General features: G+C 39.5%; 1 protein-coding gene across 5 annotated transcripts in view; it reads right to left on the bottom strand.

Moving 5' to 3' along the window:
• PCNX2 (pecanex 2) overlaps positions 1–23,551 on the bottom strand; it is a 402,596-nt gene that overhangs the window by 116,181 nt on the left and 262,864 nt on the right. For all 5 annotated transcript variants that reach the window (XM_037017074.2, XM_037017075.2, XM_037017071.2 and 2 more), the window contains 2 exons: positions 10,355–10,463; positions 5,374–5,503 (listed from right to left, as the gene is read on the bottom strand). In XM_037017074.2, the coding sequence (XP_036872969.1) occupies positions 5,374–5,503; positions 10,355–10,463 (239 nt within the window). The remainder of the gene's footprint in view (positions 1–5,373; positions 5,504–10,354; positions 10,464–23,551) is intronic.

Raw genomic sequence — 23,551 nt, 5'->3', positions numbered from 1 at the left:
CATTGCATTTTACAGATGAGTTAACTGAGGCTCACTGGCTGAATAATTTTTCACAACCAGACACTGGACCAAGCATATGGGCTCAGATTTTAATCAAGGTCTGATGCCCACAAAGCTCATGCTTTCTGATGTACCGTCACCACCCCCAGGAGCACCTGGGAATTAGTATCTTTTTGCTAACCAGGACAGGACCAAAGACAACCAGTGCACAGTTCACAGTTTTGCAGACCCATCACAGAATTATTCCTGTTAGTTAGAGCCTAGTGCAGTGCCCTCACATAGATGCTAAATGCATATTTATTAACAAGGATAATGCACAGAATGATTTAACATTTTAAAAGCAATCTGAAGAATACAGTAGAAATGTCCCAACCATGAAAGCTGTATTGCCTCCTCATAGCTAGTATTTGACATTTTATAGAAAACTTTTGGTGTATTAAAGCAAAACCACTGTTACCAGGACTTTGATTCTTTAGGGCTGAAGATAGTCAGCTCCTTTAGGACCAAGACATTTGCTGAGACAACCAAGGACATGAGTCAAATCCTTCCTAGCCTAAACATTTGTTTCATGTTAATGGCCAAGTTTAGTTATTCAATGATTGTTTATATATAAAGCGAAGGATGATAAATCATAATATCAAAATGTGTTTTAAAGCTTTTTAAAATACTCTGACATGAGGGGATTTATAAACACAAGGCACTATTATTATGGTGCATTTTCTATTAATGCCTATAATTTACATGGAGACAACAGGTGGAGCTCATCAAGACAGATTTTAAAGCCCTTCCTAATCAAGGGACCATCAATTAACAGTGAACTCCCTAACAACGGCAATAAAACTCAGGGTGAGTTTTCCCTTTTATATAATATTGTTGAATTTAATTCATTGAAGAAAATAGTTACAGGATGCCTACTGTGTGCATGGCTCCATAGGGACACAAAGCTGAAAAGTAAACGAGTCCAGACTTGGAGGTAAATACAGTCTATACCAATCGTGGGTAGAATTACTGGTGGCCACAGAGTAAAGTTATTTTCCAAAAATGACTGCTACAATAACTGTCATCCTACAAGTCCTTTTTGAACCTTACCACTCACCCATCAAAAGGTGGAACTTATTTCCCCCACTTTGAATCTGGGTGTGGATGGGAAACGGAAAGGTGGAGGGAGGGAAGGGCATTCTATGTGAAGGGCATGGCCCAAGGAACGGCTTGGAGTGAGGAGCCCACCTCATGTGCTGTATGAAAAAATGTAGTGGGAGACAGGCTAAAAGGTGAAATAAAGACTAGGGGAGGGTCTTCATCTATAGTGTCCAATATGGAAGGCTCTAGTCACCTCTGGCTATTTAAATTTAAATTAATGAAAATGAAATAAAATTAAAATTCAGTTCCCAGTCCTGCTAGACCGTTTCAAGTGTGGACTAGCCGTGTGTGCTGGTGGGGCTACCCTATTGGACAAGGCAGGTACAGGCCACTTTCACCAGCAGAACTTACTGCACTGTGCTGGTCTATAAGTGGTAGACCACGTTCCTCAGGCAACAGGGAGTCACCTGGTGGGGTCTGGCAACCGACTAGAGAGCAGCTGAGTTAGGAGGGCAGAGGCCACGTTTGCCATCTGCCCCCTGTGAGGGGTGGCATTGGGGGACAGGATGTCTGCAGATTTCAATAAAGCCCAGGCCAGGGCAGCAAGTGGCCACGGGGATCAGGTGGCTGATGATTTACTTGTGGGTTCTTCAGAGTATTAAAATGGTTTCATTACAGTGCAGGGCTTACTGAAGCCTTGCAAACACCAGAGCCAGCCTGAAATAGAGACCAGAGGACTAGAGAGTGAGGGTCAGGGGTGGAAAGGGTCAGCCAGCCTGAAACAGAGACCGGAGGACCCGAGAAGGGCTGGAAGGGCCCCTCAGCACACCACGAGGTTGGGGTGCTGAACCTGTGGCCCACATGGCACAAAATGCTCTCTAAAGCGCCAGAGGAGAGTATCTTTTAGCTGGTCTTGTAAAGTGACGGGCCAACCAGTAAACAATTAGAATCAGTTAGTGACCAGCTGCTCCTTTGAATCAGACTGAAGGAAGGTAATGAAGCAGCTACAAGGACACCAAATAAGAGCACTAGCAGTCATTCCTATCTGAAATAAAAACCAACAGATTAAGAATGATAGAATGAGCTTTCTAGAATGTCTGCAGGAATCCAGATGAAATTTCCTGCCATTTCCTTCCCTGCACCAAGCCCTTTTACTGTCCTGAATTCCACCCTGATTTTTTAAGCAGATGGGGCCACAAGAGCCTGTGTCCTGAAACTTACCACAAGGTGACCACAGCCTTCAGCTCCCTGGGTTTCCCATTAGGAGCTTTTCCTGCAACGGACTGAACATTTTCTCCAACTTGGCCCCTGCAGAGAGACCTGGTAAAGACTGGCATCCTAATCCATACGCGCAGACCGTCGTCCCCTCCCTACCCATGGACAAGCGGCCAAAGACAGACCACTCCCACACGTAACAGAGTGTAAATTGAGGAAGAATGGACCATGAGAGCATGGTTTGTGAGACTGAATAAGGAAGCATAAATCCTGCTCTAGAAGCCCATATTTTAAGTAACCAACATGAACCAACCATTCAGACCAAAATGTTCCACCGTGAAGGGTCGCTGAATCTTGGAAATGAGGAGGCTAAATAGGAAAACACATAATTTGCTCTGCCTAGGTGCTAATATGCCTCCCTGCAATAAAACCTCCCCACAAAGATTTCTCCTTCCCCATTCTATCAGGGGAAGCTTACAACCCTTACAACCCTCAAGGGGCATGCATTTTCCTTAGATCAAATCCTCCCAGGCCAGAAAGACTGGCTCCTAACTAGGAGACAGAAATAAATCTTTTATATTAGAGATCAAGTTTAAAATAGCTTGCACTTTCCTGCATAATTAAAAGCAGAGTGATTGCCATTCCTCTTATTAACAAGCATTTACACTTTACAGAAGTGTAATTTGCAGATCTTCAAAAAGGTCCCCCAAATTGTTTTCTCTGAAAAAAAAAAGCCAGTGATGGTAGGTTTCTTTTATTTTCTGACTCTGTAAATATGCATCATATTCCTTTAAATTGATGCAATAAAGAACTCTTGTTTGTGTGTAAAATTCAAGAACTTGTTATAGTGCAAAACAGCCACCTCTATTGGAACATCAAGAGTCTCCCAGGAACTTGAGGGCTGAAGGGTCTCCACCTCCTCATGGTCTCAGCACTGGCCCGCCATGGGGTACTCTGGTTTGGTTAGTTTTCCCCAGGGCACCTGTGATTCCCACTTGTTCAACACCAAACACAATGTTGTATTTTTTCCCCTACATTTATGTATAACAGAAACAATATTATACACAGCAGTAACAGTAGTATAACTTCATTCAGGTACCTGGACCCGATTCCCATGTGTGCAAATAAGTGGGAGAGGGGTCTTCCCACACATACTTGCACGAAGCAATTCGCAAACACCAGCAGGGTGTCTGAGAACTCAACTCAATTCTGATGCTATCTGCCCAGAGACACCCCAGATTCCCGAGTTAAGGGCTCCATCCTACAAGACTGTCCTCCAACCCCCACTCCAGACGCCTGTTGCAAGTCCCAGGCAGTTAGTTCCCTTTGCTTCTGACCTACCGGCTACAGATTGCAGGTTCCCACGACCTCCTCCTTAGGTTCTACTAATTTGCTAGAGCGACTCACAGGACTCAAGAAAATACTTATTTTCCCAGTTTAATAAAGGATTCCATAAACAATACAAGACACAGGGCAAGGTCCCAAATAAAGGAGCTTCTGTCCTTGTGGTGCTTGGGGCCTGGCTGGGCAGCACGTGGACGTGATCTGGTTCCCCAAGCATAGAAACTCTCTCTGACTGAAAAACAGGATCCAACCAAGCAGAGCAGGCACAGCAGAGCAAGAGCAAAAAGCTCTTCTCAGGTATTTTGTGAGGGCTTCATCGCTTAGTCATGACTGACTAAATTATTGACTATTCGCTGATTCAGCCTCTTGCCCCCACACTTGGGTGGGGTCCGAAGTCTCTCATTAACATGACAAAACACCCATTTCACCTTTAAGACTCTGCAGTATTTTCAGGAACTGTGGATGAAGACCAACTATACCTGGGAAATATATATATTTGGTCATGTGAATGACCAAATATATGTATTTCTTATGATTCATTATATCACAGCATCCCGCAAGGTGAGCTTGCCCAGATGCAATGTACTGAGTCGTGACAAAACCTGCTGTCATGGGTCAAGTGGGCATGAGGCCTTCTCTGAAGAGCAGTCAGGGAGGGATCACACCAGCACAGGCCCCCTGAGGTCACTGCACCAGGCCTTATTCTAGGTGCCTTATGTATATTAACTCATTTTCTCCTCACAGTAAGTCTGTGAAGTAGATCCTATTCTTTTGGCCCCATTTTATGAGGAGAGGAAGGCCCAAGGTTTCCAGAGCTAAGTGGTAGAGGTGAGGGTGAGTAAGGCAGGCTGTTGACAGGCTGAGCCTTTATCACTCCACCCTGCTGCCTGTTCCAGAAAGAAGCATTTTATGATGGCATGAGCCATCTCGGGGAGAAACAGAAACCCAAATGTCCTGAGTTAATGTCCTCTGTGAGACACAAAAGGCACACTATCAAATGCCTGAGCTGTGCAAAATGTAGACACACTGTAGGCTTTACGGGAATGGAGTGGCACAGGTATGGCTGGTAAATTAGGGCAAAGGGGATCTGAAATGGAAATCCGCTGTCAACACAAGAAGTGTCTCCTCTGCCCCGAACTAAAGGCAGGCTGGCTCCCCATGCTTCCCTCCTCCTCTGCCTGCTCTCAGGTCCTCCTTCCACAAGAACATTAAGAGTTCTTGAAAATGACTGAGTGAACCATTACTCCCCCTTCACACCTTCCCTTGAGAAATAACTGCCCCAACTTCATCACTGTTTGCTTGAGGGAATGTATGACTGACCAGTCCAAATAGTCAAGAAAAAGTACGTAAATCATCTTTTACGAGTTGAATGGCACTCAGAAAACTGGTGTTCCCATTCACACTGAGCTATGATGCGTGCACACTTGTCACCACACCCACATTTAAAATGCTCACAGAAGGGGTGCATCCAGGGTCATCTCTGAATAGCAAATGACGTGACAATGGCTCCTTAGCCAACCTTTCATAGCATTGGGCAGTGATAATTCATGTTTCCTTCACACCTGGTGAAACCTGGACTAGTTAGTACCTGATTGCAAATTTGTCATGTTTCATTCAGAGCTCCGATGCTGAGGGTGTGAACAGAGGTAGACACAGTACCCATAGGAGGGCCAAGGGTGCATCCTGAAGCACAAATCTAATAAAGCAAGATAGCATCAATCTTGGGAATCTTACTTGTAGTTTTTCTCCCAGAATTTCACTGGCCTAACATAGGATGTGATAAAAATGACACTTCCGAGAAATGGGCTCAGTGGAGTAGAAAAGACTGACGTGGCGATGGTCTGAAAGAAAAGCATGGCAGAATCTGAGAATTTTGAGTTAAGGCAAAAAATCTTTCATCATTATATTTCTAAATATCAGCTCAGATTTTGACTAGTTAACATTAAAGGCATTTTCTCACCAAGGGAAATGGATATACACTTGATCTCTCTATGTGCATATATGGAGACATAAAAGTTTCAGTAGTATCCTGCTAGGTCTCATTTCTCCACCATGAAAACTATGAAAACCAAAGGATTCTCATAAAAATCCCAGCATTCTCGGTATGGTTCATGGCAAAGATTTAATATTTACAGTTTGAAAAGAACAGGTTTTTTTTTTTACTAAGATACCATTAGCTAGACAAAACACACTGTGGTGCATTTACTAAAGTATTAAGTAGCTTTATAAATAATTAAAATTAAATTACACTTTAAAAAATAAATAAACAACACTGTTTGGGAAGGTACATCTCTTTCTCAAAACATCTTTCCCCACAATTCAAAAATATATATTCTTTGTCATACACTGAACACTGATGTCTCCAACCAAGTCATGTCTGGTTTATAAGCTAAAAACACATAAATAAGAAGTCACAGCATTTTGTGGGTTGGGTCTTTAGCATCCTGTATGGGTTTCTCACTGGCGTGCTTCACTTTTATGCAAGTGTTGATCAGAAACACAACTGTTCAATATTAAAATTGGTAGAGCTGTAATTTTTGGTGTAAGTCCAATTAATTGATCTCTGAAAATCTGAGGGAGGTGCCGGAGGGCTTGTCCCTCCCCTGTCTCGAACTTTCCAGATCCCAGCTGCCAATCACACCTGTATCACCGTGGTGCAGAGGTGACTGTGGGATCCTGGGCTGGAAGAACAAGGGGGAATGGAAGTGGTGAGGATAGGAAGGTGTCCAGACTGCCCAAGTCCTACATATGCATGGTGTTCCTTGTCCTGTGGGGCAAGGGCTTGGAGTGTTCTGCTGCTAGTCTGGTCTGATCTCCTGCAAGACTGACCTTCCCACCTGCAAAGGGACATGCACCTCTTTCTCACCACTCCATAAATGGAGGTCTTGTCTCTTTAGCCTGTGTTCAACAGTTTCTGGCAGAAAGTGAAAACAAAATGCTTGGCACAGACAGGAAGCTCATGGTCAGTCACAAAATAGAAGTAACTCAGGCTTCTAAGTGCTTTTACAGAAGACAGTGGCATGGCTTAGTTATGTGATAAGGTAGGTGGAGGCAGACCTTCACAGCCACACTTACATATAAATCCAGAAAAGGGACTGTGCCTTTAGCTGTCCTCAGCAATCCCCGTACAATTTCATAGATTTAAGCTCAGAGGTTTGCTTCAGGACTAACAGTGTCATTTCTTTTTTAACTTGCTAATTATTTCCAAGCATCTTCAGGAGTGAAATGACAGATCCTCCACTGATAATCCCTTCTGATGTTGAATTGTTTGGGTATCAAAAATAGCTTGATTGTGCTACAACTTGAATCCAATTCCTTCTATTCTGACCCAGGTTCAAATGGAGACCCACAAAACAATGAGCTACTGTGATAGCTATTATCACCCACTCACTTCCTCTCCATGTGAAAGTTGGAAATATCTAGATACCTTGTTCACAAAACATACCAGATTAACAAAGCCCCTTGTCACTGGAAGAAAAGGAAGCTGCATGGGAAATGTCACTGGGGAATGTACTGAAGAAATGTGTGAAGGCAGAGTCACAGGGGGATTTCTGTCATGGGGAGAGGGAGGGGCAACAGAGGGCACTTTGCAGAACTGGGGCAAAGCCCCAAGAAGCTGGAACTGCAGGATGCTAGAGGGATTGGCCCTGCTCTTCTTTTCGATTCTTAACCTTTCCCCAAAGATAATGTTCTCCATTTTTTAAATGCCAGAAACAATTATCCAGAAACTGAGAAGTAAGTGAGGAGGGTAAAGTTCAATGTGGTAGGAAAGGTAATGAAGTTTAACAGGTCAAAAGTAGGGCAGAAGTGAATAGATGGCCTCAGAGGTGATTTTTTTTAGGGAAGATCAATAAAGTAATAGATCACCAGGGCAAATATGAAAGGCTCTGACTATACCTACTGAGGGAGTGTCAAGAAGTGGGGAATCCTAGGAAGCAAGCACATGGGGGGGCCCTCTTTATTTCTTGCCAAGAGGTTAGCCTAAGAGGCAGGTGTGACTTCTTTCAAAGTGTCAGTTTTGAGTATATTTAGGAAAACATCTACATCAATGCTTAAAGTTAAAAAGAAAATCATTAGAAATTCAAAAGGATGTATTGAACAGAAAGCAGCCTTCCCAATGTACACAGTTAACACAGACAATCTGGCTAAATCTAATTATTAGAAGATAATGGTCTTGCAGGGGTTCTCTCTTTCTCTCTCTATATATGTATTCAAAGGATGAGCATCTGCTTCATTCCCTGGAAGTGACAAGCTCAGAGACCAGGAGAGGCTACCTGGGGAGAAAACACGCTAGTGCTGGAAAAAGCAATTTACTAAACAGTGCTCTGCTGGTCCGGAAGCGAATTCAATTCCAAAATGGAGCAAATTAGTCCCTTCTCAATGCCAGGATGGCACCCACAGCTTCTTAATAGAGTGATAAAATAATTAACATTTCAAAATTACTCCAGATCCAGGGCTGGAATTTAGAAACCTGATGGCTTTGTCTTGATGGCATCTGAATAGGATGATGTTGGATTCCAAATAATGAATCTCTACCTTTACAACTGGTCAAGGATAGGAAGGTGTCCTTGAATAACAGGCAGGGATGTGGAGGCCCTGGATGCCATCACACACTGCAGTGGGCAAGCTCCACGATCACTGTGAAGGCCCTGTTATCTTCACAGAATGGAGCAAGTGGATGTCACACACAGGGTCAGTTATAGGAACAACGCATGGGGATCAATTTAAGTGTTCTGAAACAGAACTACCAAGTGCCCAGCAAAATTTACATCTCAGATGTGTTCAATTTCTTAAGAGAATGAGTCCTCCCATCATGAGAAGTACTTAGATTTAACATGCACTGTGTGCAATCTGAGATAGATGGTAATGCTGCTTTTATCCTTAAAGGAGATATTAAGTGCCAGATATGATATGCTTGTGTTTGAACCCTCATCACACATTTTAGGTCATGTAATTGAGAGTTATGGCTCCCAGAACAGTCTTAATTCAGTTGTAGAACTAGAAGGAGTAATTAGTATTACTGAACTCACCTAACAAGACATAAATCGCTACAAGAAATGCTACCAATCTACATCAGACCAAAGATAGGATAAAATCGGAAATCATAACATCTGGTTTTAAATTCTTAGTGCAACTCCTCAACTGCAAATTTGCATCAGTCAAATAATTTTTATTTAATAAACAGGCTTTAAGTTCCAGACAGGATACCTTAGACACACTTCAGAAATAAAAATCACCTCCCCCTTTCATCTCACTGTCTTTATTTTAAAGGACTCTGTTTGGAAACGCTGAAGTTATAGGTATAATAGAAAATGAATGCAGTTAAATGTAAAGGCTGGTATACAAGCTCACACTTCTGCAAAATTTTTTTTCCTTATATTGTTCTGTTCCTTATATTATATCAAATAACCTTGATATACCTTAGAAATATCAATGCAGGCCTAAGAGTAGGAATAAAAAACAATGTGCTTAAAACATTTTTTAAACAAATGCGTCTGGAGAAGAGCATTTAAAAAAATCTAGAATATATTATCACTTAATGATTATCCCAAGTGAGTTTCCATGCCTGTACACAAACTTCAGACCCCAGCAATTCTTTATGAATTGTCTTAATGGATCTTATGTAAATTTCTTATGAAAGAAAGCTCTGAGTGGTCACTAAAACTATCTAATAGCACCCATAATGGAATGCTGGAGTCTAGAACTGGGGTTCACACATTCAGTGGGAGAAGAATCCCAGGAAAGCTTGTGATAAATGAGATTTCAGGATCCACCCTCTGAAATGTGATTTTTAAAGTATGTGCTGGGATCAGGAATTCACTTATTTAACAAGCTCCTCCAGGGATTCTGAGGCAAGTGGTCCCTGAGCCGTATCCTGGAAGACACAAGTTTAGAAAGTATAAATTTAGTGGAAAGGAAAACCTTTGAGGGCATATTTTAGGCCTGACACAAGAATATTTTTGTTTAATCTCTCACTTCAAGGATATTATTTATTAATCTCTCCACCCCTCTCCCCCACCACATACAATTTAGTTATCTATGTCAATGTGATCTTTAGAAGGAGCATCTCAAACTTGTTTTGAAGTAAATTAAAGGTAATTATCATTATGGAAACACTTAAAAACACATAAAGAAACCAAATGAAGATATAAATGGTAAAATTAGGCTCCTTGGATAATAGCAACTAAAAAACCCCCCATAAATCATGTTTTTATCTTCAAAAATATTTGGGTAATTCTGTTTGTACTTAATTCTGGGTTTTTGAATATTAGTCAAGTATACAATAGCCAAACTATATTTTACTATAATGTTACATAATCTATGATAATATATCAAACACATCAACCCTATCCACAATGTTTAATAATAGCAAATCAATTTGCACTATTTTATACAAGTCAAATGAATCACTGAAGCAGTAAGTTTTCATTTAAAAGACAGGATATCTTAATGCATATCTGGGCATGGGAAATGAAGAATCAGAAAAAATAAAGTAACTCCTGAATATGCATTAAGCAGCAGGAAGAGTTCAAAATTAAGAAACATCTTTTAAGGCTAAGTGGCCTAAAGGGAATCCAAAGTGCCTCCCCATATCTCCATTAAAATGTGATCTTAAAGACTTTAAAATCTTTTTATTGCCAGTGTTCAATGAAAAGCCTGCATCCGTAAAATGTGAATCTCAGCTCGTGGGTGAAAATAGAAGCAGAAAGGATATGAGGGATTGCAAAGAGCTGAGCAAACACGTGAAACGAAGACCCCCAAGCCATCTGCCAAGGAGCCACATATGTCATGACGAACTGTAACTTGTGAAGCAGGTCCCCGAGCTGAAAACAAAAGAGAAAGATTCATCAGAGACAGCAACCACAGTGGTAGCTGTGTCAAGGTCATTTAAAGGGTATGTGCTACAGTTAGGAAGGAGCATTAAGCCATGGTTTTCCCTCTCACTCTTACCTTCCTTTGTCCTAAATGCAATTCAGCTAGCTGTTTTAAGGATATTTTAAAATAGCAACAAGATGATCAGATGAAACCTTAATGTGGCTCATCTCAGCAGGTTAATTATTTCAGCCAATAGATATGGTGCGTCTCTGCCTTTCTTAGAGGACCACTCATAGCTTGTTCTTCTCTCCTTCACAGAGGACCTTTTAGAGGGAGATTGATGCAAAGACCTATCATCTTTGACACTGTTTATGTTTTCTTGTGTTAAGTTCATCTTATTTCTTCAGCTGCTCTCTTGAGAAAATAGTTCCATACCATTGGATTGGAAGTTACAATGTACTTTAGAAAGCCAAAAAAGGTTATGGAAGCTGCTGCATTTGCTAGACAAGCCAGCACAGGAAAAAACTGAGTTCTGGGGAAGAGTAGGGCGTGAAAGAAAGAAACTTTATATGGACAAAGGATGAAGATGAAGGGGAGACATGCTTAGTGGTTTGGGCTGGAGATGCAAAACACGAATGTGCCGAGAAGGATGGAGAAGATGGACTGCCTAGCGGTAGACCTCTGCTGTGTGGTAAGAGGCAACTGACAACTTCTAGATGAGAAATCTACTGCTGTCACTTCTACATATAGTTAGTTAAGTGTCCTACCAGGATGTTCCCCAAAACTCTACATCCACTCTTCATCCATGATGGAAACTTCAAGTGGCAGGATGTGTTTGTTTTTAGACTGGCTTGTATATGAGACAATAAAATACATTCTCCAAGGCCAAGATTTAAAAAGAGAAGAAAAAATAGAGTTCTTAATTCAGCTCAATCAATGTTACATAGGTGTTCAGCCCATAGGTGAACATCTATGTTCTGTATAAGACCACAATGACAAGAAGGCAAAGGTTGGGATGTAGGGCCAATAGGAAAGGTCCAAGGAAACAAGACACCTTAGTCCTTCAGTAAAAAGTCTGGTGACTTTGCAGCCAAAAGATGAGGTGACTCTACATTGATCCATGCAAGTGTCATGAGACAAAAGGAGATTAGTTAGAATCCTTGCCACAGCTTCCTCTCACTTTTCTCATCTCACCATATTCTCATGAATATCTTGGTTTGGAAAACAAATTTAAAGTAGAATTAAACAATGTTGGAAAGCCCACAGATGATGAATCAAGGACAAAAGTTCTCTCAAAGGCACAGCAAAAATGGAATTCTTAAGAAGCAATATCTGATTATGACAGGACTCCTGGGGTCTCAATGTGTCCTGTAGGGACTAGTCACAGACCTAGCCATGCACAATCAGAGGTAGAGAGAAGGGAAGGGAAGGTGGACAGAAGGACAGAGGGAGAGAGGAGAGAATGAGAGGGATATAAAGATATGGAGAAAATTGGGAGGGTAAAAAAAGAAAGTGAAAATGGAGGAGAAAGAAATGATAGAATCAAACTAAAGGAATATGGATTCTGGGAAACAAAAACAGACGTTTCATTTTTGCTAATAACTTTTCACTCTCTTTACTCTTGCTCACATGCATCAACCACAGAAGGCTGATTTCAACTGGCTCCCAACTTCTTTTTTTCAGAAAGGCCACTTTAGTTTAGTACTAGGATTTCTTTAAGCTTCCTTAATCCACTCTGGATGGGACTCCACAGCTCCCAGTGCCTTTGAGCTTCTGACAATTGTGAGAACAGTAGTTGAATCTGTTATGTCAGCTTGAGGTCACAGGTCATAGGTTCACATAAAAAAGAGTTTCTCCCCACCACCTTACCTTTTACAAGTCCATAGGTGACTTGTACAAACTGCGACTGACAGTTCTAACAGACTCAAACTCTTGACTCACTTCTGTTAAAAGATACGATTTTCTTTAAAGGCCAATATCATTTCCTTTCATCCCCACCATTAACCCAACCTGAAGGGAGACATGATAATTACAAAAGAGAAGACACCCAAGCACGTAACTCTAGATTACATCAAAAGCAATAGTTCTAAGACACGGTGGTGGTCTCTCTCGTATTAAGTTGTTCATTTAGGTCTAACCAAACTATCAGACAAAATACTTCTGGGTTTGAAACTCACTAGTCACCCTAATATTAAGAATTTTTAGTCTAGTTATTAAGAATTAACCTTGTAAGGCAATATAACGCAGAGAAGACAGGTAATGATTCTATAGTATCTTACTACCCTGATGGACAGTGACTGTAATGGGGTATGTGGTGGGGACTTGATAATAGGGGGAGTCTAGTAACCATAATGTTGCTCATGTAATTGTACATTAATAATACCAAAAAAAACAACAAACATAAAACAAAAAACAAAAAACAAACAAACATAAAACAAACAACAAAAAAGCATGCAGTCATCTGCAGCATCTTATTATACTGATGGATGGTGACTTCAATGGGGCATGGGTGGGACTTGATTATATGGGTGAATGTAGTAACAATGTTTTTCATGTGAAACCTTCATAAGAGTGTATATCAATGATACCTTAATAAAAAAAAAGCAAAAAAATTAACCTTGTGACTCATGCCTTGGTGAAAATTATAAGCATAAACAAGATTACCTTATATGCTATATGATGCCCCAAATACCCTACAAATGAATCACGGGTTTATGAAAAGTTACTCCTGTTGGGTTTTCAGTATATGACTATATCCTAGGAGGTTTTTGAGCCACCTTCTGACAAAGATGGTAAGTAGGTCAGGCATAGCAACTACAATCAGACAGGCAGCCCTAGGGAAAGCCTCATCTGCAAGTTTAAAGCCTCAACTAGTTAAACTTGGCTGCATTATGATTCAATGAATCTATTACAATTATTTTTTGCTTACAACAGCAACTTGTATTTACAAATAAGCAATACAAGTAATCAGGCATATGCACTCTCATGGTCTAATTGAAGCCAAGGCCCCAGTATCTTTTCCTATGTCTCCTTATTCCTTGGTTTTTTCATGCACATTATGAAGAGTAAAATACAAGGTTTCTAGAAGATTTCCAATATGCAGCTCATGAAACAGACTCTGCTGTTCTCAATCACTGAAGAAGCCAGATTTCCTGAATGCCAGTTCTTTGTATCTATGATTCTTCCACACTAATTTAATGCTCTTAAGAAAAAAGCCCACCAGAAAAAAATATGTGGTATAAATGTGTCAGGTGTCAACACAGCACAGTGATTAAGAGCATTGGGTCCACACTGCCTAGTTTGAATCCCAGCTGGCACCTTTCATGGGGATGATGATAGTACCTCCTCAGTGTCACTGGAGGACTCAATGACTTCATCCTTGTTAAGGACGTAGAATAGTGCCTGGCAACTATAAGTGCAATGTAAGAGTTTAATAAGCAAATGTTAGGACAAGAGGATATCTTATTTTGAGGATGTACTTAGCTCACAATCAGGAAATTCTAGAGCCATCTTCTAAAACAACTGTAACTTACCAAGTCCAGGTCTTCTTATATTTTAGATGAGGAAACCAGACTCAGAGAGGTTAAGTGGGCTACTCAGACAGTGAATCATTGGGTCATGTGAAACTAGAGATCAAAGCTCCTGGTTCACCCCTCAGTGATAAGTATTTCTGACCACCAAAACTTGGCATGTCTCCGCAAGGCCATGAGCCTTCCTTGAAGGACAGTAGCAAGAAAACCTGCTTGATGTGAAGTAGCTGAGAAAAGGTCTCCTCCACTTAGGCCTTCCTGCTACAGCACTGAGGCAGGGTCACAGGCATGGACATAACAAATTGTGGCAGCAGCCACTATCTGGGACCTTTTCTCCGTGTGCACAGTGATAAAGGGCCACAGTCTGTGTTTCTCAATATAAATGCCCAATTAATAAAATATAATACCACCCAACAGCCTGGGGACATTCATGTGGATCTCACCAAGGCAGGTGGCAGGTTGCATCCGTGTTTCTTGAATGCACAGCTCCAAGGAGATTGATATGGCTTAGATATTTTATTCCTAAAAGTGTGGAGAGGGGTGTTTCAGGTTAAAAAGAGTCAATTTCATATTTTCCCTTTAAACTTTTTCCTTCTCTTCAAGGGTGAAATCAGGTGAAAGAATAAAAAATGTGTGGGTATCCAAAAAGTGATATCTAACCACAAAAAGAAATCTAAATATTGATCATTAATGTGAATTGTATAAAGAGGCATTTTAGGTACCATATTAGGCCATGTGTATAAAATAATGAAACATTTAAGGTAAGATTTAATGAAACAGCAACACCAACGCTTTTCTAGTAGTTACTCCCACAGGCAGTAATATTGCATTGAAGGACTTTATATTGAAATCCCATTTAAATTAGCTATGAACTTGCATCTCCTTAGCTTGAGGCCTCTGTTCTCATGAAGTTTATCTTATTCCTAATGTTTTGCTTCCAAGATCTTAAATCTCAGCTCTATTAAAGCATAAAAAACTTCACAAGTCACCCAAGCATAACTACACAAGAAAACTTAATCATTTGGGTCTTTTCCACTGAAAATACTAGAAAAACAGTAAAGAAAGTCACAATGCAGTAATTCTGCCTATTGCCCAAAGAAAGACACCATGAATACTCTCATTTCTAAGGACTTTTTTTTGAAATATCTTCTGAATTAGGTAGGCATAGACATGCTGTTATGTCTCTGCTATTGAAAGGAAACCCAATCTACGTAAATTCACAAACTGTCTTAAGAGAAATATTACCAAGTAAAGATGACCCCAACATATTTCCTTGCTAATACATTGTGAAATATGGCATATGCCATCTTCCCTCTGGATACTCCCTCTACAAATCTTCAATGAAAAACTCACCATTTATTGAACACTCTCCTGTTGGGCATTGTCATAGAGTGCTGCACATATACTAGTCGATTTGATTAAATGGTAATTTTCTCCCGAGTCTCATCACCACCCTTCCTCTTACTGTTCCAACTTTACTAGTCTCCTGGACGAGTTCTATCATTTACCATCTTTTTGCATTTGTTATCAGATTCAGCTACTTTCCTTCTCAGAAATATATGCAACTTGTGACTGTCAATGGTTGAACTTGAAGAGGCATGTAGGACTGAAAGGAATCCCAGAAACAGGCTGCTGGATTAAAGGTGAACTGAGTTAAAAATGAGAGAACCCTAAGAGAGCAGACAGTACTTGAAAGAGAGCAGACATGCATTGAGTGCTTGAAAGAGGGGCGGACAGATGGGAAGAAATTTGGTTGTAGAGTCCCTGCAATCTGTTTATGCATTTACTTTTGCAAGTAAGTTTTGTCATCTTCAAGCAGGCAGTGCTTGAGAGCAGACACGCATTGAGTACTTGAAAGAGGAGCGGACAGATGAGATGGGAAGAAATTTGGAGGTTCAAGGGGAATAGGTTAATAAACTCAGGTGGGAACCTAGCTGAGGGATTCAAATGCCAGGAATAAAAAAGAATTGGGGAAAACTATCAGACATTTTGAGGCACAGGTGGTGATGGGGGCAATAGACAAATGTTCAAGAAAGAATGGAAAAAGTAAAGCTAGGAACATCTCATATGAGGGATACCACTTTTTGGACAGAAAGAGCACCAGTTTTATAGAATGATGGATTAATAATGGCAAATATTATAATTAAATTTTGGGACATTAGCTTTAAAACAAATATTCTCAAACAGGAGCTGACAATATATGTTAGAATTTTATAAGTGAATTAAACATATTTAGACAATGGTTATAACTCATTACAAGACTGAATTTCAGGAGTTCAAAAATAGAATCTATCTCAATATAGAATATGTATTGGGAGTCTACTAAATAGTACAAAATTTAGCAAAAGATCAATGGGCTTCAGGGAGCATATTAATGCAGAAAGTTCACCACTCCACTACAAAACTAATGTAAATATGAAAGATTGTAACAAAAAATGGAATTAATAGTTGAGTTCAAAGGAAGGGAAAACCTCTAATAGAATGGAAGAGAGAGAATTTAAAATGAGGATTTAAGTCTGAACTGACACCATGATGACCCTGAGAGGACACAGAAATGGACACGGGCCTTAGGGGCTGAAGGCTTGGCTTTCAATGGACTTGAAGGTCTGCCATGCTCACAAAAAAAGTGAATCAGAAAAGCTGCCCTACCAGTGTTGGGATAAAGTTTGCCTTCTGCCTTATATTGACTAGATAAAAATCTGTCACCTACAATATACCAAAACCTTAGCCATCACAATGTAGGGGAGTGGAACTTAAATTTCAACTATTACAGAAGGGCAGGAATGTGAAACGAAGAGACTAACATAAAAAGTAGTGGAAGATGACAAAACTTACTTGCAAAAGTAAATGCATAAACAGACTGCAGGGACTCTACAACCAGGATACACAGGTTCCCTACAGATAAAACAAAACTCTCCTTCTGGAGATTAGTTCACGGCGAAAATTTAAAACTACACTAGGAAATGAGCAAATGAGAAAAAGTCAATAGATACAATACACAAGATAAATTGCACCCCAAGAATTTGAATACAAAAATATAAAAGAATCTAAATAAATGAATAAAGAACTGACATAAAAAAAGAAACAATGTAAGAGTAACATTACATGAAAAATGAAGACATGGTATTGGAAAAGAAAGAAGTGCCAATGGTACAAATTGAAGATGAAATCCCTAAAATAATCAAAAAAAGAATAAAAATAAGTATATGATGATAAAAAGGAAGAACGACCAGGAAGATATAATTGGAATATAAGTACTTAGCCACATAGTCTCAAAATATCTAAAGTGAAAATGGACAGAATTACAAGGTAAGATTACACATCTACAGTCATAAGGAGAGATTAATAAGAAACATATCTCAGAAATGATAGTTTAACTAAAAAATAAGCACATAAAATATTTGACCAACACAATTAATAAGCTTAGGTACATTTACAAGAATTGGTGACTTACTAAACTACAAAAGAAGTCTTAAGCTATGCCAAGAAGTGATATAATGCAAATCTTTTGCAATAAAATTAGAAGCCAATTATTAATAGGTGACAAATAATAATAACAACAACCAGCACAAACTTTGCATTTGTATATAACATCAACATAAACAACATTGAATTAACAAAAATAAATGACAATCAAAATTAGGAAACATTTTTCAATGAGTGACAAAAAACAGTAGTACCAATCATAATTTGTGTAACTCAGTTAAAGCTGTTTGTAGAGGAAAAGATATAGCCTTAAAATGTACATCTTAGAAAACTGAATGGTTTATATTGGCAAGCTATTCTTAATATAAAAAATGAACAAAAATATGAGAAAGGAAAATATAGATGTTGTCTATTAATACAAATGCAGAACTCCTCAATAAAATATTTACAAAATGAATATATGAATGTATAAAGATACATTGTGATAAAATTTGTTTCATCTCATAATAGTTTAGTATTAGAAAAAATGTCATTATATTTCACAAAATAAAAAAAGTAAACAAAGAAAAACCATATGATGTCCAATTGAGACAGGAAGGATGTTGAGAAATAAATTCAGCATTCACTCAAAAAAATTCCCTGCAACCTAGAAATAAAAGAGTTCTTCTCAAATGTGATAGAAGATCAGGGCTATATTGCAGTAAAAACCATATCTACTAGTAAAATGTAAAATATCAGGATTATTCAGGCAAGAAGCATCAAACAAGATGAATGTGATGAACCTACAACAGAAAAATGAAAACAACCATTAACGGAGACTAAAATATAAGGAAGGAGAAGGAACCCAGGGTAATAGTTTATCATATGTGAAGGAGACTTTGGGAAATTGTTACTAGGAAGAGAAATAGGAATAAATCAAGGATGAGAGTACCCAGCAGGGGTGGGCTACTTAGGCAAATGATTCTGCAGTTAATAAAGGAAAATGCAACAAGCGCTGATCCTTTGATTAGCCAGTCTTATGTAGTCAGACAAATTTGAACCCCTAGGAGAACATGACAAAAAAGGTTAGTTAGGTTCCTATTTCATTGCTGCTAATTAGTGTATCCATAAATGCTAATGAAGTCACTACTGCACAGTGAAATTTTATAACCTACCAAGAGGTAGGAATGCACAAGCCTAAAAGGTCTTGTTGAGGCCCCTGAGAATTAGGAATTCAATGTAGCCCTGCATCTAAGTGTGTGTTTCTGCTTGTAGTGGGCAGCAGGCATGCAGGTGCAGGTACGTGGAGAGGTGGGTCACAGAGGAAGAAGGTAAGCGTGGAGTTCAGCATGGAGGAAAGAGGACATAATGAAAGGTCCTGGTGATAGTTCTTTAAGCAGCCTGTCCAAATTGACCTTGAAGTGAACAATATAGTTTATGCATACATTCTGTCTTCCTTTTCAATTTGTTAATCTTTTAAATTCCATATATTAGCCTTCATCTAACTATGTAGGATACAGTTTCTCTATCTTTGTTTCAGACTTGATTTAAGAAAAGGCAGGTTTCTAGATTCTGTTTTGGGAATTCTCCTATCTCAAAATTCCATTATAATCCCCTGGGTGGCAAATACTGCCTTTAGGAAGAGGGTATGAGGGCCAAGTTCATAAGTCTCCCATCAGGACACATGCTGCTACTTTTACTTGTATAGCATTTTAATAAGAGACACAAATAATGCTAATGTGTACAGCTCTGAGGCAGTTTTTCCCCCACCTTCTTTTAATGCCCTCCTGTCTATCCCATGCCTCACATACCTCCAGAGTATCTAATGTAATACTCTCTTGAGATTTTATACTCATAAAAACATTTCATCAATCCAGTAAGTGCAGGAATAAGATGATTCATACAGTGATGGTCCAACTGCTTTAAGCACCTAAACTTTCAAGATTTGTTTTTTAAATAAAAATATAATAATGCAGGCTCACTTTTGAAAACACCAAATAGTTCAGAATTGCATGAAGTATAAGCAAAAGTTTCCTGTTATATACTTCCTTGTGACCCAACTTCCAGCCCAAGCCACAGTTAGTGATTGCTTGAGGAGTTACCCTTTTTGGCATTTTTCTACATGTGCACATGCACAATATATGTTTATATATATAAATTTAACTTAAATTGAATTATCAATGTATAATGTTCTGAATCTTGATTTTTATACCTCATGTATCATGAACATATTTCAACATTGGTACAAATTGCTCTACCTCACATCTAACTAGCTGTATAATACTCCATGGTTTGGCTAGACAATCTGTTGAATCATTACACTACTGATAGATATCGAGGTTGCAAAATTAATTTAAAAGTATAAAGAAAACTTCATACATTCATCTAAGAGATCATACAAAGCTAGTGTGGTGGCTGTTAACATAGTGCACTCCCCTGAGCTTGAACACATGGTCTAGACTGGGCTGGTCATACTCTGACATCCCCTTCTGTATATGATAGTTGATGTACAAATAAGCAGAGTCTGAGGTATAGCGAACAGGTACATTGCTGCATCAAAAATCCAGCAGAAGTAAAGGCATGCTCAGTTCCAGTCATAAAAACTATTTATTTAATTCTACATGGTCCTCCACAAGATGTCCAGGTTTCAACACAAAAATTATGAGGTATACAAAAAGGAAAGAAAAATACACTCCTCAAAGATATAGCACAATCAGAACAAGACTAAAATATGACACATATGTTAGACCTATCTGATGGAAAAATCAAAAGAACTATAATTAATATGTTAAAGGCTCTAATGGAAAGAGTATACGATATGAAAGATTAGACAGACACTTTCAGCAGAGAGATGGAAACTATAACAGAAAGACTCAAATGGGAATGATGGAAATGGAAAACACAGTAACAGAGATATCGAATGTTTTCAGTATGCTTATCACACTAACATAGTTGAGGAAAGGATCAATAGAAATGACCAAAACTGAGACCCAAAGATAAAAGTGAATGAATTCAAAACAGAAAATATTATTGAATATCCAAGAGCTGCGTAACAATATTAAACTAACATTTGCATACTTAGAACCACAGAAAAAGAAGAGAAAGGGAACAGGCCAAAAGTATTTGAAAAAGTAATGGCCAAGGAATTTCCAATATAATGACAGACACCAAGCCACAGATTCAAGATCAGATAACACCAAAAAGGACAAAAACCCACATAAACTAACAAGTGAATACACAAACAGAAACAACAAACCATACACAACAACTAGGCATGTCACTCTGAAAAGACAAAGAAAAAATCTTGGAAGCAACCGAAAAAAGGGACATAATACATAGAGAAAAACAAGAGTAAAAATTATAGAAGACTTTTATCAGAAACCATGCAAGCCAGAAGATAACAGAGTGAGATTTTTTTAAGTGCTCACGGTCATTGCCAATAGACCTACACTTCACAAACTGCTCAAGGAAGCTCAAGCAGAGTAAATATGATATAGGTTGGAAACCTGGATGTATCCAAAGAAATAAGGCATCAGAAATGGAATCAGTGACAATAAAATGGTTTTTATCTTATTTTCAATTGTTCTAAAGGAGCAGTTTTGCTCTAAAGCAAAAATAGTAACTGTGTATTATGGGACTGTAGCATATGTAAAAATGAAATGTATGACAATACCACAAAGAATGGAAAGAAGGGAACTGCTGAAATTCTTTACACTAAACATGAAGTGGTAGAATATTATTTGAAGGTAGCTTCTGATGAATTAAAGATTTACATTCTTAATGTAAGAGCAATGGCTTTTTAAAAAGAGGCCTAGGTAATAAGTCAATTGGAGAAATAAAACAGAATTAAAAAGTAGTTCAAAGTGACATCCTCTCCATATTTTTCCTGCTACTCTTTCTCTGACAGCTTTAATTAGTGGCTCTCTCTGGAGGCCCCCACAATATGTGGCTTATAACTTCAGATCACATGAAAAGTCAGACAGCATCCTGGTGACAAAAATGGGCTTTGGAATTAGACAGACCTGGGTTCCTATCCCAGCTCTGCCTCTCAATGATTGTGTGATCTTGGACAAGTTCACTCCACTGAGTCTTAGAATTCTCATGTGCAAAGTATATATGGTAAAGACACCTATCTCAGACATTTATTGTGAAGATTAAATGAGATATTTCATGTAAATTTTTATCTCAGGACTCAGCATATAATATGTGTTCAATAAATACAGATCATTTTATTTACTGCACTTCTGAAACAAAGTATTTCTTATGTATTTTTTCTCTCCTGCCTCCACCACTGGAGTGTCTGCTCACAGGCTGCAGGCACTGGGTGTTATTTATAGTTGGACACTTTCCTCTAGCAGATAAGTAGGATAGGCACATAATGGATGGAAGTGCACTGACTCTTTTTCGGAAAGTGGAACAATGAGTGAAGTAAAGCTTCAGATGTTTTCCCAGCTCATCAAGTGACACATGCACGCCTAGAGCAGCACGAGTTCAGTGGAGTTTCTCTTGTTACCGGCTGATTCTCATTTATAAGCCAGAGCTTTGTGATTGCCACAGATTTTCCTTACAAGGGAGGTTTTTGTCCACTTCGTCTCCCTGAATGTCTTAAACTTATCCAGGAACAATCTCAACCTCATCAATAGCCTTTCTTCACCTGTGGCAGGAGCACGATGATGTAATCAACTCAGAGTACTTCCAAAACTGGTAGATCAAAGAAAGAAATGATGGGGAAGTCTCTAACCTTGAAGATTTTGTCCCGAATATGAACAACTGGTAAAGAAGACTCTCTGGACTCTGCAGGTTCACATATGTACGTCCTGCAGGACCAGAGGCCTCTGACTGGCAAAGGATGGCAAATGCCGGTGGTGGGTCTGGAAAGAAGATGCTCCCCTGATGCACGAGCACACTGAGCTCTTCGTCGGGAAGCCTCTCATGGGGGCCTTTGAAGAGGGTTCTCCAGTTGGCTGAGTAAGGTAGCTTTCTACAGTTTTTTCAGGGAAGAGTCTAGAGCTGTCACCTCTCCTGAACTCCCTGAGGCCACTCAGGTTGGATTCATGTACCTTACACATCAGCTTCCCGGGGCTGCAGATGTTCATCAGCACTGACTCTTCAGTTCCCCTGATGACGGCACACCCACTGTCCCGGCGGGATGGGTGGGAACACTGAGCCAGCCAGCAGCCTCCTTTGGTAGGGAAAGCTGTGGGCTTTTTTAATGATCGGAACCTGGAAATAGTTCTATGACATACTGACAGGGACCCTTAACTAGGTAGATCTTTGAATAACGTGACCAAATCCATATATGTATTAAAATATACTTTGGCATGAGAATAAAGGAAAATGAAAGGGAAAAAAAGGTATAACTCCTGTATACTAGGTTTGATACCCCAAAAGAAGAGGAAAAAATTAATCCTTACTTTGAAGGTTGAGGGGCAGAGGAGCTGCTACACTATTTCAGCCTTACTACGACCCTTCCCAGGAAATCAATTATAGTGACGTGCATGGTTCAAGTTAAGGGAATCCCATCCCCCTGATGTGTGGGTCCTGTACTCAGGGGTGGATGACATGTTAGGCTATAAATCTTGACTAAAGGGTGTCTGGGGCTATCCAGGCACTTTCCAGCAGTTATATGACACAGTTAAGAGCAGAGTCATGACTACAGCCTCATGTAGTGAGCTAGCCAATTGGATGACATCAGCCTGTCACCACTGGGGTATATCTACAGCTGGACACAGATTGTGATTTACTCCTCTTAGTTTTGTAAGAGGGGCTCAGCTGATCAGAGAGAAAGAGCAACATGCTCACGTCAGAGAGGCCAGAGCTGCTGTCCACTTGTTAACTCCCCCATGGTGAACAGACAGCAGTGAGACAACTAAACAAGATTTATAGGAAGCCAAGAAAATCAAAACACACACCATGAAAAGACCGAGGAGGGAACTCTAAATGACCCATATGCTCAATTTAAAACCTTCGTCCTCCTACATACTCCCCTGCCCCTGCACTGTGAATCATCATCTCTCTAGAATAATAAAATATCACACAACCACTGCAACCAAGCTGAGACTTCATTTCTCAAAAACCAGTTTTTCCATCTCTGAGCTCTCTGCTGAATTCAATTCATATGTACTGAGTAACCAGTATGACATGCATTTTGTTAGAGGTTG

This window comes from Manis javanica, chromosome 7, assembly GCF_040802235.1.
Source record: "Manis javanica isolate MJ-LG chromosome 7, MJ_LKY, whole genome shotgun sequence".
NCBI classification, from domain to species: Eukaryota; Metazoa; Chordata; class Mammalia; order Pholidota; family Manidae; genus Manis; species Manis javanica.
Note: the sequence above shows the minus strand (reverse complement) of the source record. Positions and strands in the feature narration are given on the sequence as shown.